This window comes from Lepisma saccharinum, chromosome 4, assembly GCF_977018435.1.
Source record: "Lepisma saccharinum chromosome 4, izLepSacc3.1, whole genome shotgun sequence".
Taxonomy (NCBI): domain Eukaryota; kingdom Metazoa; phylum Arthropoda; class Insecta; order Zygentoma; family Lepismatidae; genus Lepisma; species Lepisma saccharinum.
The window spans coordinates 53314100-53335113 of NC_139232.1; the positions used below are offsets into that span (position 1 = coordinate 53314100).

General features: G+C 36.8%; 1 protein-coding gene across 2 annotated transcripts in view; it reads right to left on the reverse strand.

The window, feature by feature from the left end:
* Nucleotides 1–21014, reverse strand: part of Wdr24 (WD repeat domain 24) — a 128182-nt gene that overhangs the window by 85349 nt on the left and 21819 nt on the right. For both annotated transcript variants that reach the window (XM_083120511.1, XM_083120510.1), the window contains exons 5-7: nucleotides 19362–19575; nucleotides 12589–12837; nucleotides 6054–6211 (exon numbers count right to left, since the gene is read on the reverse strand). In XM_083120511.1, coding sequence (XP_082976637.1) covers nucleotides 6054–6211; nucleotides 12589–12837; nucleotides 19362–19575 — 621 coding nt within the window. The remainder of the gene's footprint in view (nucleotides 1–6053; nucleotides 6212–12588; nucleotides 12838–19361; nucleotides 19576–21014) is intronic.

Sequence of the window (21014 nt, forward strand, 5' to 3'; positions counted from 1 at the left end):
TGAAGATGCACGACTTACATGGCTACAGAGCTCCTAACCAGACATAAAATAACATTTTACTGCATAGGCAAGCAACTCATTAGGATGAGAAATGACAAAAATCATTTAAAGAGTGTACCAATTTAATCATGTCACAATTAACAACATTTCAATAAAATGTACTCAATTCTCCCTTGTAATGTTTGACCATGCAAAAATGTCTTGTATCAATTGGTCATCACAGTTGAAACTATGATGTGCCACTATGGATTCCCCCACACAAGGAACTGATTGATAACCAAAGTGCTCCCTCATTTCAAAATTATAAGCTTTGTTCAAGTATGCTGCATCAATAAATGCAAACGATTTATCTAAAAATTTCTGATACTTTTTCTTTTTTGTTTCTTGGATATATGATCTTTTTATTTGTGTTAAATGTTCATTTCTAGCATGATTTGAGGAAAACAACTTGAAAAAAAAAAAACACTATGAGTTGTCTACATTCACTATTTTTAGTATTATAAGCTCTGATAACCCTTTTCTTTACAAGTTTTCCAAAACATTTTGACAATCATAGAACCATCACAAGTATTTAAAGCAATAATTTACAACATTTTCGTAAAAAAAACAACACATTTTGACTGGGTTTTTTGGTTGGTTTTTTGAGGTGGATTTTTCTGACAAAACTGGGCTGGGCCCACCCGGGCCAACCCTGCCCAAAACATGCCAATATTACTCCGCACCTGACGAGGGCCTCTATGGTGCCTCTACCCATTGTGCCAGGATAATTTTGCCACTGTAATTTCGCTTGCTCTTGGATACGCAAGAAGAGAAGATCGAATGTGCTTGGATGTTATTTTAAATTGACCTTGACCTAAGAGCTGGTGACAACTCATGGGGGGAGGGGCAAAATTACTGCTGGACTTCCAGTCTTTGTCAATGTTCATGGCAAGTCAAGCTCTTTCATCTATAAATGCACCACCTTGAAAATATTCACCAGTGTCTCATTGAGAAATACAAGACAAGATCGCAAAATGATAAAAAATACAAACGCGTGGCATCTGGAAGTCTATCAAATTTTTCCAGCTCTGACCTAGAGTTCAGCAGGTTCCTGTGAGTGAGCGACTCTTGGCCTTGTAGCCGAAAACTTCCGGTAACCACCTTCATTCAAAATGTGTTCTTTGTTAACTGTAACACTTCATAAAAAAGCGAAACTGTTACGAGATAATCAAAGCCACATAGACCAACTAAAGATCGTCAACCCGCTTAATGCGCTGTCATCTAGGTTTCCTGAAAAGTTTTCTTCGATCTTACGTGCATCATAACTCCCGTTTCCCATGCCAAAAAAGTGTCTCATTAACTGAGTGACTTCTCCCTCTTTTCCTGTCAGCAAACATGAAGGGGGGGGGGGAGAAGGGGCGATGTCGATTGTTTCAGCCATGATTTTCTTGCTTGTGTATGCACACAGGCTGATTACAGGAGAGGGTGGAAGTGGACCCCTCCTCCTTTCCTTTGATATCTAAAATGGAGCAACCAGTTCTAAATACATTCTTGAAAATGAACAAAAACCATAGGACAAATAAAAAAAGTGACCCCTCACCTTTCCCAGCTCATTCTTAGCCAATGTTGTGCAGGGAAGTGATAATTGCAGAATTCATGTCCTTTTTTTTATGCTGTTGTCTGCATAGGAAATATTGCCCGTGTTATTGTCTGTTGCATGGTAAAACTTTAACCACCTGTTGCTCGAACATCCAGCCGGTCTCCTTGTTTTTACACTGCAGCTGGCGCCACTGTTTTGTCTAGCGTCTGCAAAGCTGTCCCTTGCCGATCACAGCAACGACTCATCCAGCACGACGGAAAAAGTCATTAATTTGAATCTCGCAAAGCTGTTTTGATTTGAAGATAACGAAATTCAATCTCCAGAAAGAAAAACAAAAGACTGGAAATCGCACATATGAAAGATAGTTTGGGTGCTCGAGAAATTAGGAGAGGCGGGACTCACTGTGAAACTAGAGAAATGTTAATTTGCTAGAAAGGAGGTAAAGTTCTTAGGCCATGTCATATCTGGAGGAGAAATCAAGCTTCTTGAAGACAAGGATGATGCAATAAAGTATTTCCCCAGGCCTCTCACTAGAAAACAATTAGAGATTTCTAGGAATATGCAATTGGCGAAGCAAGTTAATCAAGAACTTTGCTTTAAAGGCAAAACCTCTGTATGAGCTCCTGAGAAAGAATATCAAATGGAAATGGGAAGAAGCTGAAGAGAGAGCCTTTAATGCGTTGAAAGTTGATTTGATATCAACCCCTGGGATAGGTCAGCCAGATTTTGAAAGACCATTCTATTTAGGGACAGACGCATCAAACATAGAATTGGGAGCTTATCTTTTTTAAAGAGCCAATAAAGAAGATACAGTAATACAGTATGCAAGTCGTTCATTAAAGAGTTTTGAAAAAGCATACACTATAAGCGAACTCAAGTGTCTGGAAATTTCATTCAGGATTGAAAAGTTTTCAGCCTATTTAAAGAGAAGGAAATTCAAGATATTCTGCGACCATAAGAGTTTAATCTGGTTAAATTCTGGAAGACAATGGAACCTGAGACTGACCAGGTGGGCATTACTTCTTCAAGAATATAGTTTTGAAGTAATCAACATAAGAGGAGAAGATAAAAATAGATCGCAGACGCCTTGAGTAGAGCAGCCACAAGAACTTCAAGAAAGATCTTGACAGATAATGGTATGCAGTTTTTGTCCAAGTATTTTGTTGATTATATACATTGTAAAGGAATCAAGATGATCAATGTCACCAGATACCATCCGAGTTCAATAATGGAGAAATTGTCAGGATGCTGAGGATGTATTGCCATGACATTCACACTAGGTGGTCAACAGTAGTAAATAAAGCTGTGAGGATGATAAACAACTCAATATCAGAAGAATCTAGGAGAAGCCCTAGGGAACTATTTTTGGGATATATGGAAGAACCCAATATATTTGATGATTTTTAATGGTCTAAGGAAGTAGCACAGAAAGTTGCGGTTAAGGAAGTATTATCAAATTTGTATGATAGAAGGGGGAAGAAGGAATTGAAACAGGAAGTAAATGGAAGAAAGATTGTCATTAAGGAAGGAGACCTAGTGTATTGTAGAACACATCAGGTTAGCAAAGCGGCAGACAAGGTCATGAAGAAATTGTTCTTTGTATATCAAGGGCCATATATAGTTAAGCGAGTATTCAAAAACAAAGTGTTAATAAGGAATTTAGAAACGAATATAATAAAGAGAGAACATGGATAATATCAAGAGATATAATTGCACTAAAGAAAAAAGAGAATCACTAAATACCAAATGCTAGATGGAGGAGGAAGGTGTAAATATATATAAGTATATATGTGTGAATAAAATCAAGGAAAATTTTTCCTATCTTCATAGATTATGACAGAAATTTTTTTGTGGCCAATGAGGGAAATATTGTGTTACATACCCAAGAGGCCTAACCCATGTAAATAGTTACGAAAGTTAAATGGAGATGACAGCACAAGGCATGCAAGAAAGAAGATTGGTATATTGTACATAAGTGATAGTGTAAATAAATGTCAAAGCAAATGAAAAAGATAAACAATAACAGAATAGCGTGTAAGATAAAAAAGAAAAGATACAATGACGACAAATTAATAATAATAAAGATAAAATTAACAACATGCCCATATGTATGTATATACAAAATATAAAGAAGTGAAAACTGATACAAATTTGTGTCTGCGAACAGATTCCTAAATCTGTTGGCCCATTACGAACCCCATTGTGGAAATTTTGACACACCAGTGGTGGCACGTTCCAGTTGTGACCCACAGCACTTTTTGACCCAGCTGCATGTTTCAACCATTTGCACCGAGTCCACAATTATGTCATATTTACTAGTGGTGGCACGTTCCAGCCGATGCCCCAAGAGTTGGGAAAAGTTAGAGATCTGAACCTAGATGCTGAAGATTAGGTCTATCTACAAGTAACACCACTAGTTTTGGACTTGCTGATAATGCATAACATAAAAGTTCATAGAGGTCACGAATAGATCTCTAGATAGACTACCACCTTAAAAGCTAAGTGAAGGAGAAAGTTCAGATCCTGATCCAGAAGGAAGCCCTCAACCGTTGATGAAGGGAATTAGGTTATAAATTATATACACCCAAAAGAAGAGGGATATATATCAAGACAGAACTTTGTTACGATTTGATGAAGTAATAAGAACTTTGGAATAAGATAAAAGCGATTATGTAGACATTCAAATTTGTGCGAAAGTCCGAGCATCCTTATATGAATATACAGCATGTAACAAAAGTTCGGGAACACTTTAAAAAAATTATTGTAGCCAAACGAGTAGCATTACAAAGTGACAAAGTACATCATTTGAAAGAGTAAAGTTGTAAGTTTTTTCTCATTGCAGTTGTTACGTGTAGTTCCATATATCGTCGCTAGGTGGTGTCATAATCAAGATGGTGCTTTCTGGAGCTGAGAAGGCTTTCTGCGTGCTAAAATTTGACAAAACAAACAGGGCAACGGATGTCCAACAAAAATTTAGGATGAAGTATGGGAAAGCAGCACCAACCAGGAAGCCAATCTATAATTGGCATGTAAAGTTTGTTGAAACTGGGTGTTTGTGTGTCAAGAAGAGAATTGGTCGGCTAGGTGTGAGTGAAAATGACATTAAGCGAGTGAGAGAAGCTTTCACAAGGAGTCCGAGAAAATCTATACGAAGAGCTTCACGTGAGTTGGAAATGTCAGCAATCACTGTGTGGCGTGTTTTGCGTAAAAAATAAACATGAAACCGTACAGACTACAGTTAGTGCAAAAGTTATATCCTAAAGACAAAGACCAGCCCCAGAAAGTGCCATCTTGATGATATATGGAACTACACCTGCAATGAGAAAAAAAATTGCAACTTTACTATTAACTGTCTCCATTGGAAGGCTCACTCGGTTTGTTTTCATTTCTAAAAAGAATGCAACATTGTAGATATAGCCGTGGTATAAAGAATTTCACCCCAAGGGAGGTTGGATACGCCATCTGTGTGACTGCCGGCCAATACTGACGCTGCAGCCTTGTTTTTGTTGCAAATCACAGAGAATAATGGACAGCAGGGCATATAGAGAGCTGGCTAAATGAGCATTAATTAATATATCTGGATTTGTATATATTTTACATTGTTTCCTCCATCTCCAGGTTAATCCAAATGACAAGAATGTTGTTTACATGAAATTGGGGATCATGAAATGTAGCAGGGACACTTATAATAATCCACAGATTTTTCGGTATAACTGCAACACTTTAAAAAGGCTTGTAACATTTCAAAAATTTCTTCTTCGTCTTCCTTTTGTATCCTCTGGGGTAGAAAGATGTTCACATAAAATGTCACAATATATTTTAAAGTGCTTTAATGCTACATGGGAACAATTTGGGAGTTATTTCATGTCATTAATAGAATGTCATGTGATGAGTTTTATGACTCGGTAACTAGCCTTTGTTATTTTAAACTGGAATTATACAAGTATGGGTATCGGCAAACGGTGGTATCGGCTGAGCCCTAATTGTCTGTTATCAACACAGGGGTATAGGCACTATTTGAAATTCCATTTTTTTTTTTCAAATATGCTCCTGATAGAGTAAATTTGTTCTTTAGTATAATGTGCTTGTAGCCTAGTCCTTGCATGGACTCCGCGTGGAACAGCCAAATTTCATACAAACAATATTTTTCAAAAAACTTTGTTCCTTTTGTTCTTCCAATTGATGGGAACAAAATTGTCTCTAGTAGCATTATCCAGTACCTTGTAATGCTACAATTAGTAGTTTCTGAGATATTAAATTTTCTTTACAGAAAAAGTACACAACTTCAAATTTCCTGCTGTAGACAGCTCCATACAGTTAGAGTTAATTATTAGCATTTTCCCTGACAAAAGACCCATGTGAAGCACTGGGATGTGATCAAGAAGCACATATAACTCTTGCATGAATGTAACTCTGATTTTAAGTTACTTCCTAAGAATAATAACAAGCTACGTGTAATAAAATGGGAACATACTTGACAAGACCAGCGAATTTTGAAGGAAGCACAGCACTCGGATTCTGCCTAAGAGCATAAGACACATCACCTTTGCTGTTGAGGCTTATGCCCTGGGGATTGGCCTTGTTTGCAGGGCGAGATGCATCTCGAAAAACATGGTGGTATAAGGTGCAATCCTGTTTGAAATAAAAAAGATAGCCATTAATAAATTTAATAAATGCATTATATATATTTTTTTACCTCTAGCAGGATGATAGAAGTAATCCTATGCTTAAAATTCAAATGCCCACTTGAGAATGTGTGTAATTTCAGTGTACATAATAAAAAATAAAAAAAATACATTGGCTACTCATAAGAACTTAAATAGAAAATTAATAGAACAAACATAGTCTTTTGAATTTGCATTATGTGTCATCTTCCTTTGTCAATAAAATTAATTCACATTGAGCATTTGATACAGAATAAAAAAAACATTTATTTTTGGTCGAGATATGACAAACCTTATTTCTGATGCAAGAATATTTGTCGAAACTGACATGTTGGGAGGAGTCAGAATAGGCAAAATTCTAATAACATATATCCAGACATTCAATTTCTCACTATCCCAGGCTCAGCATGCAAAGTAAATAAACCAAAATAAATTAATTCAAAAAATTTGATCACAGAGGGAACAATGACATAGTTTTGGCAAGTTTATTGCAGTGTAATGCCTTACTGTAGGAAAAACCTAAAAAACGTGATTTTAAAAATGTTTTCTTGTGATAATTTCAAATCGCATATCTTTATTCTACCAGCATTATATATCCAAATATATTTATAATATACAAACAGTAATTTTTTCAGCATTTTTGCTTTTGAGATTCTAAATGTAATATCAGATGATATACAATTTTGTAAAAATAATATTCACAGACTTGGCCAGGTTTTCCAGACCAAATCATTAGGGTACGTTGTGTATCTGAACATGTCTGGAAGAAAATCACAATAATGGGAGGGAAGCAAACATGAGTGGTGATACTTGTATTGAACAATGATTAACAAATAATCCTTTTTATAAAAAAACATAAATTATTCCATAAATAATACATAATTATAGTAAAATTTAGTACCATACATATTAATTATAAAAAAAACATCTACGAAGTCCCACCAAAAATTGCAACAAGAAAGTGTTATTCATGTTTGGAGAATATAAGATGTGGATTTATGATAATAGTGTAAACAAATTACTAACTTTATCTTTCAGATAAACTTAGTAATTTATTTACACTATTATTAAGAAAGTGGTAAATTCCAATAGCCCCTATTGCAGTAGATTTCTACATGAAAATAGTTCAAAATTAATATATAATTCCTACTGTAACTACTGGTAATAACTCAGTATATCAAATTGAAGTATAGTTTCTCATGTAGTGACAGCCTTCAGTTTCCACACTTCAATGGACATCCCTGTGGTGACAGCACGTGCCAACAAACATCTTTACTCCATTGAATAAAAATCTGCATAAAATGGATTTTGCAATGTGAATCGACAATGATAATGGGTTTTAAAAACAGCTGCAAAGAGCTTCAAAACAAGACCAAGATCGTATTTGTAGGACTATCCAATAAGAAAAAGTTGCTTCACAAAATTCATAAGAACGTTTTTTTGGCCAATATTAAAAATCTGAAAATTAAGAATTGTATTTAAAACCTTTCTACCTGTATTGTATTAAAATTTCATCATGACTGGACCATAAGTTTCTTATTTATAGAATTTCTAAGAGAGCAGTCATTTGGAAAACACCAAAAAAACAAGCACTTTTTTGTTCTCATGAAAATAAATTACCAAGATATACTCGAAAGTTGTAACCATAGCTTAACACAGAATTAAATTGGAAAAATTTTGGTGTAACTACATTTTACGTAGGCCTCCTGGTTAATTTTTAATTGCAGTCCAAACACGAGTATCCATAAATTTTAATTGTGTGGCGATTTTCTGCGATTTGTTATTTATTATTTCTCGAAAATCGCTACAATCTCCAAGAGCTATTTATTGGTAGCGGTCCACGCTCAAATGTGAGAGAAAATTTTCTTTTAATTCCGAGAACTCGCAAGAGATGGCAGCACCTATCGAATTAACTACTCCTTTTTCGTAATCACGCCACCTGGCGTATGACCCACAAAGCACACCTTTTGAACATAGGTAAGAACAGTTGCAGTTGAATTGTAGTCTGGCGTACGTGTGCTTGCGATCACATCACAGTACTCATGTGAGTGAGTAACGGTCAAGTTTGCTCGAACATTCTATCGTTGCAACATGTGATTGCAGTCCGGTGAACATTTGATTGAAACATCGAAAGTATATTGATCTTTTATAACTTTTTATCGCAACTACATTTGTTATGGAATACTGCATACACATGAAGAAGCATAACAGAATTTCCGTACGTACGTACTTCGACCAAAGGATTTAAAGTTACCGAAATACTTGGCAAAGTAACCTAACCACAAGGTTTGTACCTCTAGACGTATTCGACATGGAAGCAACGACTGGATGTTGAGAAGCTGGGACTCGTCTAATCACGTAATTCAGGTATGAAAGTGAACATTGTTGAGTGCACCCGAATTTAGGTGAAGAGTTGCTTACACCTAATTTGAATAAATTATGCTGCGAGTCCAGTGAGTGTGCCACAACCAGTAAAAAAAACATAATTCATAGTGAACTTACTTCAGTATTTCGTCAAGCATAGCTCGAAAAAGAATATTGCAAATTTGTAGTTGCAACGGCACATTTTTCTTACTAATTTGTGAAACGTCGTAATAATTAAAATGAAAGTGACCAAACTTTAACACGAGAAATGAATGAACAAAAAGATGGTTAAACTATGTATATTGGTATTTGGACTAGAGTAAAAGAGGTGCGAGAACCAAACGAGATAGACCGACCGTCGTGTACCGTTACTTTAGGGCAATCGCGACAATTTATATCATGCTACTCTTATTTCGAGCTTTCTTGCATGAATTTTCCTAAACACGAGAAATAATTACCTCCCTCATGAGCATCTTCGGTATTGCTATTGCATATTTGTTAAATATTTTGTTAAATAATGCGACGTAATTGAAATAAGCGAACATTCATAATAGTAGTATTTTTGCTAGTCAAAGAACTATTGATTGTTTTAGTTGGATTTAAGTAAAAATCATGGAATATGTTAATATATTGGTAATAGAATTTTGATAATCAAAAAAAAAATGTGAAATTGAATCTTAATGTAAATTCTCTTTCAACGTGAGTTTTTGATTGCTCACTCTTATTTGTTGGATGTTTTAACTGTTAATTGAAATATTTGTAAATTAAGGAACATTATTTGAACCAGTGACGTGGCGTTGGATTTTTAAAAGTGTTACTGGTTATCAGTAGGACATTTAAGGGATGAGCCGTAAGACCTGGGTGCCTCCCCACCTCATGCCCCCCCCCCCCCCATGTCTTCCAAGTAGTTCATATAATATTAATCTGGTACGTGTGCAATTCAATACTAGATTTTGGCAAAGTTATTAATCAGGAAAAAAAATGTTGACATAAGGACTGAAGTGAAATCGCAAACATTGGTTGCTGACACAAGGCTACTTATAGGAAACTACTTATAGAGCAGATCAATCCGTCGACTCTTCTTTGAAAATAGTTATATGATGCTGTGGTCCCGGGTTCGAATCCTGGCTTGGGTATGGACGTTTGTGATGTCTATTCATCAATTTCATCATATCATCACTCATCCCCATCTTCACAAATTAGCTAAAAGTGGCACAAGCGAAGCAAAAATCAATCAAATCAAATCAAAAAAGTTCTATGATGCTGTCATAAAGTGAAGTTTTTCATTTGAATTTGAATTTTTGGGTGCATCATGGTCATGGTCCATGTTATCCACACCTGAATTCCACACTTTTTTTTCACCCGAAAATAGAGTACATGGCCAACAAAACAGTTTCGACAACTGCGAACATCCACATAACCACGGATAATCGTTATACCACGAAACATTGAAATGTCCAGCAGAAAACTTGGTTTTTAAATCGTTCAAAATAGGCTTTGGCCTCCCTTTCGCCACAATTTCGCTTTTTTCTGCAAAAGAATGAACCAAAAGATTGCTTCAAAATATTTTCTATCGCACAATTACACACACTGTTCAGATAGGATGAACCCACCACCTCGGAACTCGGAGCAAGCTCCGTTCCGCTTGTTAATTAATTGACAATGCCCGAAAACAACATAAAGACGAAAGACACCACTCACAAAACTCGCACTGCACAGTCCCTCCCACAAACCGTTGTTTACTTTTGTAACATGTGAAGCACCCTCCTTGCCTCCTCTCCTCTCAGCATCGGCGCTTCCCCAATATTTCCTTCTGAACCTGCAAGAAGTCCAGTTCTACTACTGTTGCCATCTTAGTTCTTTTGAAACCAGATTTGCCCAAATCGCGAAACTTTTCATTTCAAATAAGACGTATGTAGAGTAGATGTAGTCTTCATCTGTTTCCTAACTACTCCCACTCCCATGTTTCGCTAAATCCACTGAAATCTCATTTCTGACACCACTACTATTTCGTATATTTTACGTCCCTTGCTACCTTTAAGGATTTCGCTTTATAGGATAATCGTGACGATGAGGATGCATGGTGAATTATTGAAATAAAATTATTATTTCTTTGTGTATGTAATTATTAATTTTTATAATTATGTAAGTAAAATAATAACAACAAACATTGAAATAACTATTTCTTGCTGAGGATTCGAACCTGCGACACCTGACACTTCAGAGCGTGCTAAGATAACAATCGGGAAATTATGCTTGTAAGTAATGTTTTCACCCAAAAAAAGTTCTACCACCTCAAAAACATTGCTTCAATCCGAAATTATCGCATTCCTGTGACAACGTATGTCAATCTCAATCGGCCCTTTCAACAATTATCAGAAATTCCTGTAACCGAAATAATATTATATGTGTGAAATATAGAATTTTAGGTTGACATTTTTAGAAGGACAGCGGACCCCTTGACCATTCCCATCCCTCTCCTCTCCTTCTCGCCCATGATGTCGAAGAAGGACAAAGAGGACTTTCGTAATCGCTGATATTTAGAGTAAATACAAAATATCACTTGGTAGTTTGCTTTTCCCCCAGTGTGATTTGATTTTTTTAAATTTTGATTTGGCAATTTAAGTCCACTCATGCACAGTAATGTTAATCGGGACAGTTTAAAGTGGGTTCCGAACCACTTGTGCCTCCACCGGGTATCTAACCCGGGATCCCTTGGTTATAAGGCAGCGACGCTACCACTGCGCCATCGTTCCCCAGTGTGACTGGACACCTTCAGAGTAAGATAGACCCAATTAAGTGACTTAGCTCTTTTCTGTCAATTGAATATGGCAACACTGATCTGTATCCGGTAAGGATCACCGGCAACTGCAGCGGCTAAACAGTCATGCCAATAACCCGCCTCCTCCTCCCGCCGTAACAGTCTTTACCGCGATGGAAAGTCTTCCTTGCGGTGGCTCAGGGCCCTTTCCTCATGTTGCCTGATACCGGATCAGTCCGCCTCTTCACTTTTGCCGGTGTCAGAAAAAATGTCAGTCTGCAATGTTTACTTTACGACAATATTATCAGTTCATGTACGTAATAATATTTTAAGACAGGTTCTTCAATTCTTTATATTTTGGTGTTACCTGCGGTAACAGCGGCTACATGCACGCCACGCCTCTGATTGAAACATATTGTTGCAACTAATTGGACGCATGATTTCGTGTCAAGAATACTTGTTATTGTTACATGACCAATCCTGCGGTCAAATCGAGCAGCATTTGTTAATTGTGGCATGGTTATGAACTGTTAAAGAAAACTTGAAAAAAGTATTATATAATGATAACTGCAACTTTTCACTGTCATTTTCAATCTGTTTCGCAACTACTCAACAAGATTGCCAAATTGTAGTTTTGTGTAGTTAGTGGTGACGGTAGTTTAGATTGTGTATGATAAAATATGTACAGTGCTCACGTGTGCTGGAAGATCTCTAAGTACTTATTTTTATGGCAAAAAAATGTTGGAAGCTTTATCTTGTAGTCACATATTTTTGAACTTTAAGTTTTCCAACAATGTCGCTTGTATATTCGGCGCTTGTAGTTCAGCTTTTGTACAAGTTTGACTCTCCTATTGTGGCCCACACAAAATTTGAAGTTCTCTGGAACTTTGGGGTGCTGTGAAGAACACGGCAAATACCTCAAATCAAAAGATTTTGAACGTTATGCTATTTTGTTTGTTAACATCGCGGCCTTTAATTTTCAACGTATGGTAGCTTCCTCCCTTTATATAATTAACGCAACAAGCACAACGTTACAAAATTCATGGTATCAGACCATGGTTGTTTGTGAGTGTCCATTCATCAATTTCATCATGTCATCACTCATTCCCATCTTCACAAATTAGCCAAAAGTGACACCAACAGCGAAGTAACATAAAGCAAATCAATCAATCAACCATAATTTTTAATCTGATATTAATACTATAACCTGTAATACCCACCCTACTTGTCGAAAGGAAAACATGAGGGTCTCCTCTCCAAGCAATTCCAGTTGCAACATCCTTGTGTTCGTTGAATGCAGCGAATGGTATATATGGCCTCCTCACGTCCCACACGTTAATGCTGCAGTCCACTACCAAAGCACAGCTTGCGATGTGATACTTCCTCTGCGGTCTCCACTTGATCCTCCCAACACTTGCAATTGTGTGGATGGTGTACTCCAAGACTGGTTTGCCTATTAAATCCCACACCTACAATGAAATGAATATTCACACTAAATATAATGTGTGGACTGGCAACAGTGCTCATATTACGTGGGTATGAGTAGTCTGTGTTGTGAATATGGCAGTCTCGAGTCGTAGATGCTAAGGAAAATGTACATCCTTGTATTTTAGCAATTACGGTAATAAATAGTTATTGTTGTACATCTATGTGTCACTGTTTTTGTTAAGGATCCTGAAAAATGGAACTACAGTGGTTGCATCCCTGTGGTTAGCAGAATGGTGGATGTGAGCAAGATATAATTACTGGACAATAGTAACTATAATGTGTTGGCATTAAAGGTAAGTGCAGTGCTGTGAAGCAAAGGATTGTGCGGAGATGTAATACTGTACGATGAACCAGAAGAAGAAAAGGCAAAAGTAATGTGGAAAAGAAAAATGATGAAGCTTTTGGTATTATAGTGGTAACTTTACCACCCGACCAGGCTGGACTGTTCGTCAACGAGATGCAGGCAAAAATAATAGATATCAGTGTGGAAATGAAAAATATAAAAATGAGTGAGAAGGAAAGTGTTGATGAACATATTTTGAAAGCACGCAACATAATGTCAAAAAGTGCTGCATTGGGTCAACCAATTACAACATGCGAAGTGCTGTACCATATTGTACAGGGTGTTCATAACAAATTCAAGAACGTCAAAGCAGTATTACGAGCACAGAGGGGTGCAACAATTGAAGAATTGCAAGAAGATTTAAAAGAAGAAGAGGTTAGGTTGCAAAAAATGCATTACAGTGAAAAATCCGAAGAAGCACATAAGGCAAAGGATAAGAAATATAACAAACAAAAAGATTTCACATGCAAAGACAACATGGAAGCTGCTTTTAGTGTATATAACATGCAGGAAGAAAGAAGAGAAGTGCAGATATGATGTATAGACTCTGGCAAATAAAGAAGACTGGTTGATAACATGTTTAACTATGAAAGGTAATGTAGTACAAAATGAAAAATACATGTGACACAGAAGGTTAGGTCACTTAAATGAAAAGTACTTAAATAAAATGAGGGACAGTAATGTGGTAAGGGATTTAGATTCTAAGCAAACTTCAGATAAATTGGAACTGTGTGATGCATGTACAAGGGGAAAAATTGTGCAACTTCACTTTAAACAAAGTAATGATGGTACTGAAAAAACATTCGATTTGATACACATGGATTTGAGTGGACCTATAGAGAATGGATCATTTGGTGGTGCAAAGTACATGTATGTTATTAACTGATACACTTACTATTAATTTTCCGCGAAATTTTTTTTCAGTGATCGATTTCGCCACTCGTCTGGTGGCTTCATCAGGCGTGAACTGTCTTGCTGCAGCCGGCGTGGTTTCTTCTTCCGCTCTACACCTGCACAAGAACGACAAAAAGTGAAAGTGCTGCATCAACTAGCGCCACCACAAACACAAGTGGAAGAAGAAGGAACCACGCCAGCCACAGCAAGACAGTTCACGCCTGGCGAAGCCACCAGACGAGTGGCGAAATCAATCGCTGAAAATAACTTTCGCGGAAAAATTAATAATAAGTGTATCAGAGTTAATTACCCATCTCCGCGTAACCGCCAAACTGATATCTTTACATGCAATGTATGTTATTGTAGATTCTTATGGTAGAAGGGTGTTTGTATACTTTCTGAAAACAAAATATGAAGCATTTGATTATTTTGCAAAATTTAAAAACTGATATGAAAAGCAGTTAATAATTGTATATAAAGTGTCAGATCAGACAATGGTACTCAATTTATTAACAGTAGATTTCAAAGTTTGTTTAACAAGGAAGGTATAGATCACCAGTTAACAGTTCCATATAGCCCACAAAGTAATGGTATTGCACAGAGAGCAAATAGGTCCCAATTAGACATGGGAAAGACAACGTTAATTGATGCAAATAAATCTCAACAAAAATGTGAAGGTTTAATTTAGGAGAGCAATATGACAACAGTAGTGTCCATTTGCATGAATCAAAGGTATATATTTCTTGAGTTAACACCTGAAGATTCAACAGGAGAAGTATGAACTGATGAATTAACTGAAGTAAACAGTAGAACCAAACGGAGTGGAAGAAAGAAAAGAAAGGAACAAAGTTTTAAGAGCAAGACACAAAGAAAATTGAAAAAGGAATGAAAATCAACTTAAAAGTCTGGGTGTGAGAAGATCTGAGAGAATAAAAACAAGAGAACAAACAAATTTACTGCAAGAAACTATACCACAAACTTTTGATGATCAATTCATCATACAGTAACAGTTGGAAAATCACAATGGATGAAGAGGTGCGAGCAATGGAATCGCATGGTGTTCGGACATTAGTTCTCAGACAACATGAAGGTTAAAAAAAGTTAATGGGTATTTAGTACAAAGGTTTTGGTTTGGTTTGAGTTGGTGCTTTAAGTCCACTTTATGCACAGTAAGGCTAATCGGGACTGGACCTACAGTCTAAAGTGGGATCCGAACCACTTGTGCCTCCACCGGGTATCGAACCCGGGACCCCTTGATTACAAGGCAATGACGCTACCACTGCGCCATGGGGGAGGCCTTTAGTACAAAGGAAAACATGGATGGGACAATATACAAAAGAAAAACAAGATTGGTGGCAGTTGGTTGTAATAAGAATGGAATCTGTACATGTATTGTTAGCTGTGGGAGCACATTATAAAATGAGAAACTGTACGATGTAAAAACTGCATATTTTTATGGTAATTTAAGAAAAGACGTGTACATGAAACAACCAGATGGTTTTGTGGAAGAAATGCACAGAAACAAAATATTTGTTCAAAGGAGTTTGTATGGGTTTCCACAATCAGGTCTTTGGTGGAATGAGAAACTGAACGAAGTTCACACCAAAATTGGTTTCAAAAGACTAGAAAGTGATCCATGTATTTATAAATTGAAAGGGCAAGAACTTTTGTACATAGAAGTTGATGATTTTTTAGTAGTAGGTCCAAATGATGAGAGTATAGGTAAGAGAATGGAAATAATCCAAAAGAATTTCATAATTCAAGAGAATAATAGCTTAAGTTCATTTTTGGGTATGGACATAATTATTATTGGAAAAGGGTATCAGTTATTACAAAAGGGTTATATTTTAAAAAAATATTAAAGAAATGTGAACTTTATGATTGCAATCCTGTGAAAACACCAGGTGTTTGCATCGAGACTTGGATAACTTTGCAGAATCAAAATCAGTTGACAAAACAAAGTATTTACACAGGTTAGGTTCACTCACGTAATGGTTACACTGTTGGAAAAGCAAATTACAAAATTTGGTTGCATTGTCAACTTGTGAAGCAGAATTAGTTGCATTGTGTGAAGGTCTGTGTGATTGAAAATGGATCGTAAGTTTAATGTCAGAGTTAGGTGTTGAAAACTTTATAAGTAGACCTATAATTGACAAAACAGTAAATCAGCAATTGATTGGATTTTAAGTAATTCTGTTAAAGCAAGAACAAAACACATAAATAGAAAACATAATTTTTTGAAACTTGATGTATTAAATGCAAATGTGTATTTACAGCATGTAAACTCAGAGAATTTTGAAACTGATATACTGACTAAAAATGTAACTAAATCAAAAATGGAGCAAATATGTAAAATCAAAAATGGAGCAAATATGTAAAGAGACATTCATGTAAGAAAATTTAGCATTAAGAACGTATGTGTGTATATAATAATAATAATAATAAAAAAATTATAGCACATGATGTTTGCAAAGGGGGGAATGTTGAGGACTGGCAACAGTGCTCTCATTACACAGGAATGAGTACTCTGTGTCATGAATATTGTGATCTCGAGTCAAAGATGCTAATGAAAATGTACATCCTTACCAATTACGGTAATAAGTAGTTATTGTTTTTCATCTATGCATTGCTATTTCTGTTAAGAATCCTGAAAAATGGAACTACATAAACAAGGGTCGTTCAAGGTTGACCGGGATTTTCGTATGTAAAAAATCGATGAATAGCTGGATCATGATGAAACATGCGGGTGACGTAATGTATTTCTTCGCGAGTAACTAGCACCCGGCATGACGTATTTCGCGCATGTGCAGCAGTTGCAGCGAACATGGCGGCAAGCAGTGTGTCTGTGGCTGTGGAGCAGCGGTGTGTAATCAAATTTCTCGTCAAGGAGAAAGTGAAACCAGCTGAGATTTTCAGACGATTGCAAGCACAGTATGGTGAACAAACAATGTCGTGGACAAGAGCAGTTTCGCGAAGGACGGGAGCTGGTGACAAATGAAGCACATGGACACATTCGCCAGACTGCAGTCACACCAGTGAATATCGCACGTGTTGAGCAAATGATTCTTGAGAACCGGCGAGTAACAGTGCGGGATATTGCTGCCGAGGTGAATATCAGTGTCGGGAGTGTTGAGACAATCATTCACGACCACTTACGCTTCCGCAAAATCTGTGCAAGGTGGGTTCCCCGCCAGCTGACATTCGATCAGAAGTGGACACGCAGGACGGTCTGTGAACAGCTTCTGAATCGGTTTCGAGCAGAAGGTGATGAATTGTTGCAATCCATCATCACGTGTGATGAAACATGGTTGCACAATTCAACCCCAGAGACCAAAAGACGCAGCATGGAGTGGCGGCATAAAGGTCACCCCCCCCCCCTCCAAGAAAAGCAAAACGCAGCCGTCCGCTGGAAAGATCATGGCAAGTGTCTTCTGGGACATGAAGGGCGTTATCCATGTGGATTTTCTGGACAAAGGGAGCACGATTAATGCCCAGTATTACTCCACATTGTTGAGTGGTGCTGTAGGAAAGTCCATTCGCAAGAAAAGACCTGGGATGTTGTCTGGAAATGTCATGCTTCTCCATGACAATGCCCGCCCTCACACGGCCAATGTGACAACAACAACTCTGCGCTGGGAAGTTTTGCCCCATCCCCCCTACAGTCTGGATTTAGCCTCCAGTGATTATCATTTGTTTGAACCCCTTAAAGACCATCTGGGAGGGAAGAAATCCACGACAGACGAAGCACTGCGGAGCGATGTCCTCCAGTGGCTACGACAACAACCAAGTTCTTTCTACGCCAAAGGAATTCGGGAATTTAGTCCCTAGCAGGAAAACAAATAAAATTTATCTTTATATACTTCCCAACATATATTTAGAGCTTGGGCAAAATAACATAACCATAATGTTACGTGTGATGTCATATCTTTGTTTCCTGCATCTTTTGAGAGCATACAACAGTTACAAAACATGGAGTGTTATCCTCATTTCTTGCAAAAAATGCCTGCCATTTACAAACAATGTTAACACAGTATGATCATAAAAAAGCATACAACAACTGTAACAAATGTTCCATAGAATATTTATAAATGTTAAGTTTCAGCTATAATGGATGATTTAAAGAGACCACCACTTTTTTCATATTTTCAAAGAAATTCACAGTGATTCACAGTGTCATTCAAAGCACCAATAATTCTCTAAATTCCTAGAATTGGGTGGAAAATGCAGTCCTTATTCACATTTCCCATTTTCGGGCAGTGCAAAAATTCAATGTCTCTAGTCCTAAGATCCTTCATGCTTTGGGTCAAAACAATGATTTTTTTTTTTTAAATTATCCACCACAAGTACGAGGCGATAAATATCTTACGAAAAATATGTATGGCATAAGTTGACAACACTAACAGTAGCTTTGATCCTTGCTCTTTTCAGTAGCGTTCATTTCCAGTGTTGCGCTGAGGCTTTTGTGAGTCACATGTGCTGGAAATGGCTGCGGCGATTTAAGAATCCCAGCAAATGCAAAGTGTGGGCTGTGATACGGTTTCTGCTGGAAAAAGGCGAATGACCAGCAGACATTCATCGTCAAATCGTGGCAATTTTTGGGAGTGTTATGAATCTTCAAAATGTGACGAGTTGATGTTGTGCCTTTGTTGACGATGAATATACAAGGAAAAGAGCAAGGATCAAAGTTACTGTCAGTGTTACAACTTATGCCATACATATTTTCCTTAAGAAATATTTCCATTGTATCTTTACTTTCCTGACACACCTCGTACATTTTACTCTTTAGGTATGGACTGATATGATATTTTTGCCAATGTGTTAAAGTAACAATATTACATTTACCAATAATAATAATAATAAATTTTCAAATTGCAATTATTCAATGAGGAACATGAATGGTTTATTCACACTCTTAATTATTGTATGTAACCAGGTGACTGAATTGGATTTTGATTCAGAAAATGAAACTGTGTATTTAGACATGTACTTTACAAAACAAGCATATATGAATTATGTCTTTATGTTCATAAAAAATATAACAAAATGTCAGATTTTTGCACTAGATTACAGTCTATTAACAGATATATCAAATTGGTAAAATTATTGGCAATTTCAGCAATACACTGGTGTATCTACAATACCAATTATTAATATGTACCTTCATTGCTAGTATTTTATTATATTCAATTCAAAAATTGTGTTATTTTCATTGTAAGAAAAATCTCTAATAGTGAAAAGAAACTACGTATTCTCTTTTACAATACCTACTTTTATAGTTTTGTCCCTGCTAGCAGTTGCAAGCCAGTTCACATCAGGATGCCAGTCGCAAGCAAAAATTGGACCACTGTGAGCCGTAAACTGATGATTGAACCTGTCAGGCCTTCGGAGATCCCACAGCTGAACATTCCCATTCTCAGAGACCGCTGCGAATGTATGATGGTGTCGGGGACTGAACTGTACATCACGGACACTCTCCGTATTGCTGAAATGATGCAAATGGGGCATCAGAAGAGTGGCAATATATGATTCCTGCCACATTTATTTTATCTAAGGCTGATCTAATACTGATGTGTCAGTACTGAAATTTGAATTAGGGCTGAGTGGATATTTTTCAAGTGATACTATTACTCTTACCCATTCCCACAGATACCAATTTAATAGCGTCGTCGCCTTGTAATCAAGGGGTCCCAGGTTCGATACCCAGAGGAGGCACATAGTGGTTCGGATCCCACTTTAAACTGTAGGTCCAGTCCTGATTAGCCTTGCTGTGCATAAAGTGGACTTAAAACGCCAACTCAAGATACCAATTTAATGTTATGCAGAATATTTATCATTGTGTACATATAAGTATGTCCTTGGAGCTATGCTATGTCAACATGTTTTATCATACATAAGTTCTATTAATGAGTTGTTGCATGAGATAATCAGAATATTAAACTAGCTCTGATTTAAGCACAAAATCAGTTCCTCCCCCACATGGCAAAAAATAATTGAAAGAAAAAAAAAAGAAATTTGCATATTTTCCAGATATTGAAACTTCTGTATACGAATTCAAAGCTCTCACACTCAACAATATAATGTCTGTGGAATCTTCATCTCGTTACAGTCTAAACTTGTCAGAAAGATCAGATATGGACATCTGGGACAATAGTGGAAAGTGATGACAAAGAACCAAGAGAAAGTTCCTTGAACATTACTATGTAATTTTTATTCCATTCTGCATCAATAAGATGTGACAAAAGTGGATTTTCTGGTTAGAGAACAGCTTTTCAATATTTCTAAATACTTTTCATGTGAATCCAGCGGCGGCTCTAAGGCGAGAGCCGTGTGCCACCCTCAGAAAAAGAAATAGCACTTGCTTTGCCAAAATGTAGTTAAATTAATACATTTACGAACAAGGAGATTCGAATCTCGTAAGCGTTCCTTCGCCACATTCCCAGCTGTTCTCTCACTTGCTCTGGGCCAGCATAGTCTGGCCTATGCGCAGAGGCATGAAAAAGTCTCCGCAGTTAACAAGCGAGGAGGTGGGGTTGTAGCCCAGTGGCAGCCATAAGACAATCAGCCGTGCCAGGTTGCGTCGTGCCATGCTTTCGCATTGTGTTGACATAGATGCAAACTTCACAGAGAAGTGACTAATCCTAACCGATTTGTAATACTCGTTGGAGAAGTATATGACAATATAAATAATACATTGTCATAACAACATTTCAAAAAGGTTAGGCTAAGTTCAAAGTTCCACATTTATGCAATATTTATAATAAGTTAGTCATAACAGTTATTTTTGACTGGCAATATGAAAAACAATTATCTTAAATCATATGTGTTCTTTCAGACAACAAAGATATGATATATTCAAATTTATAATTAAATTTATTCAAATTGTGTACATTTGCATTGGCTTCAAGGTGTATATACAAAGGT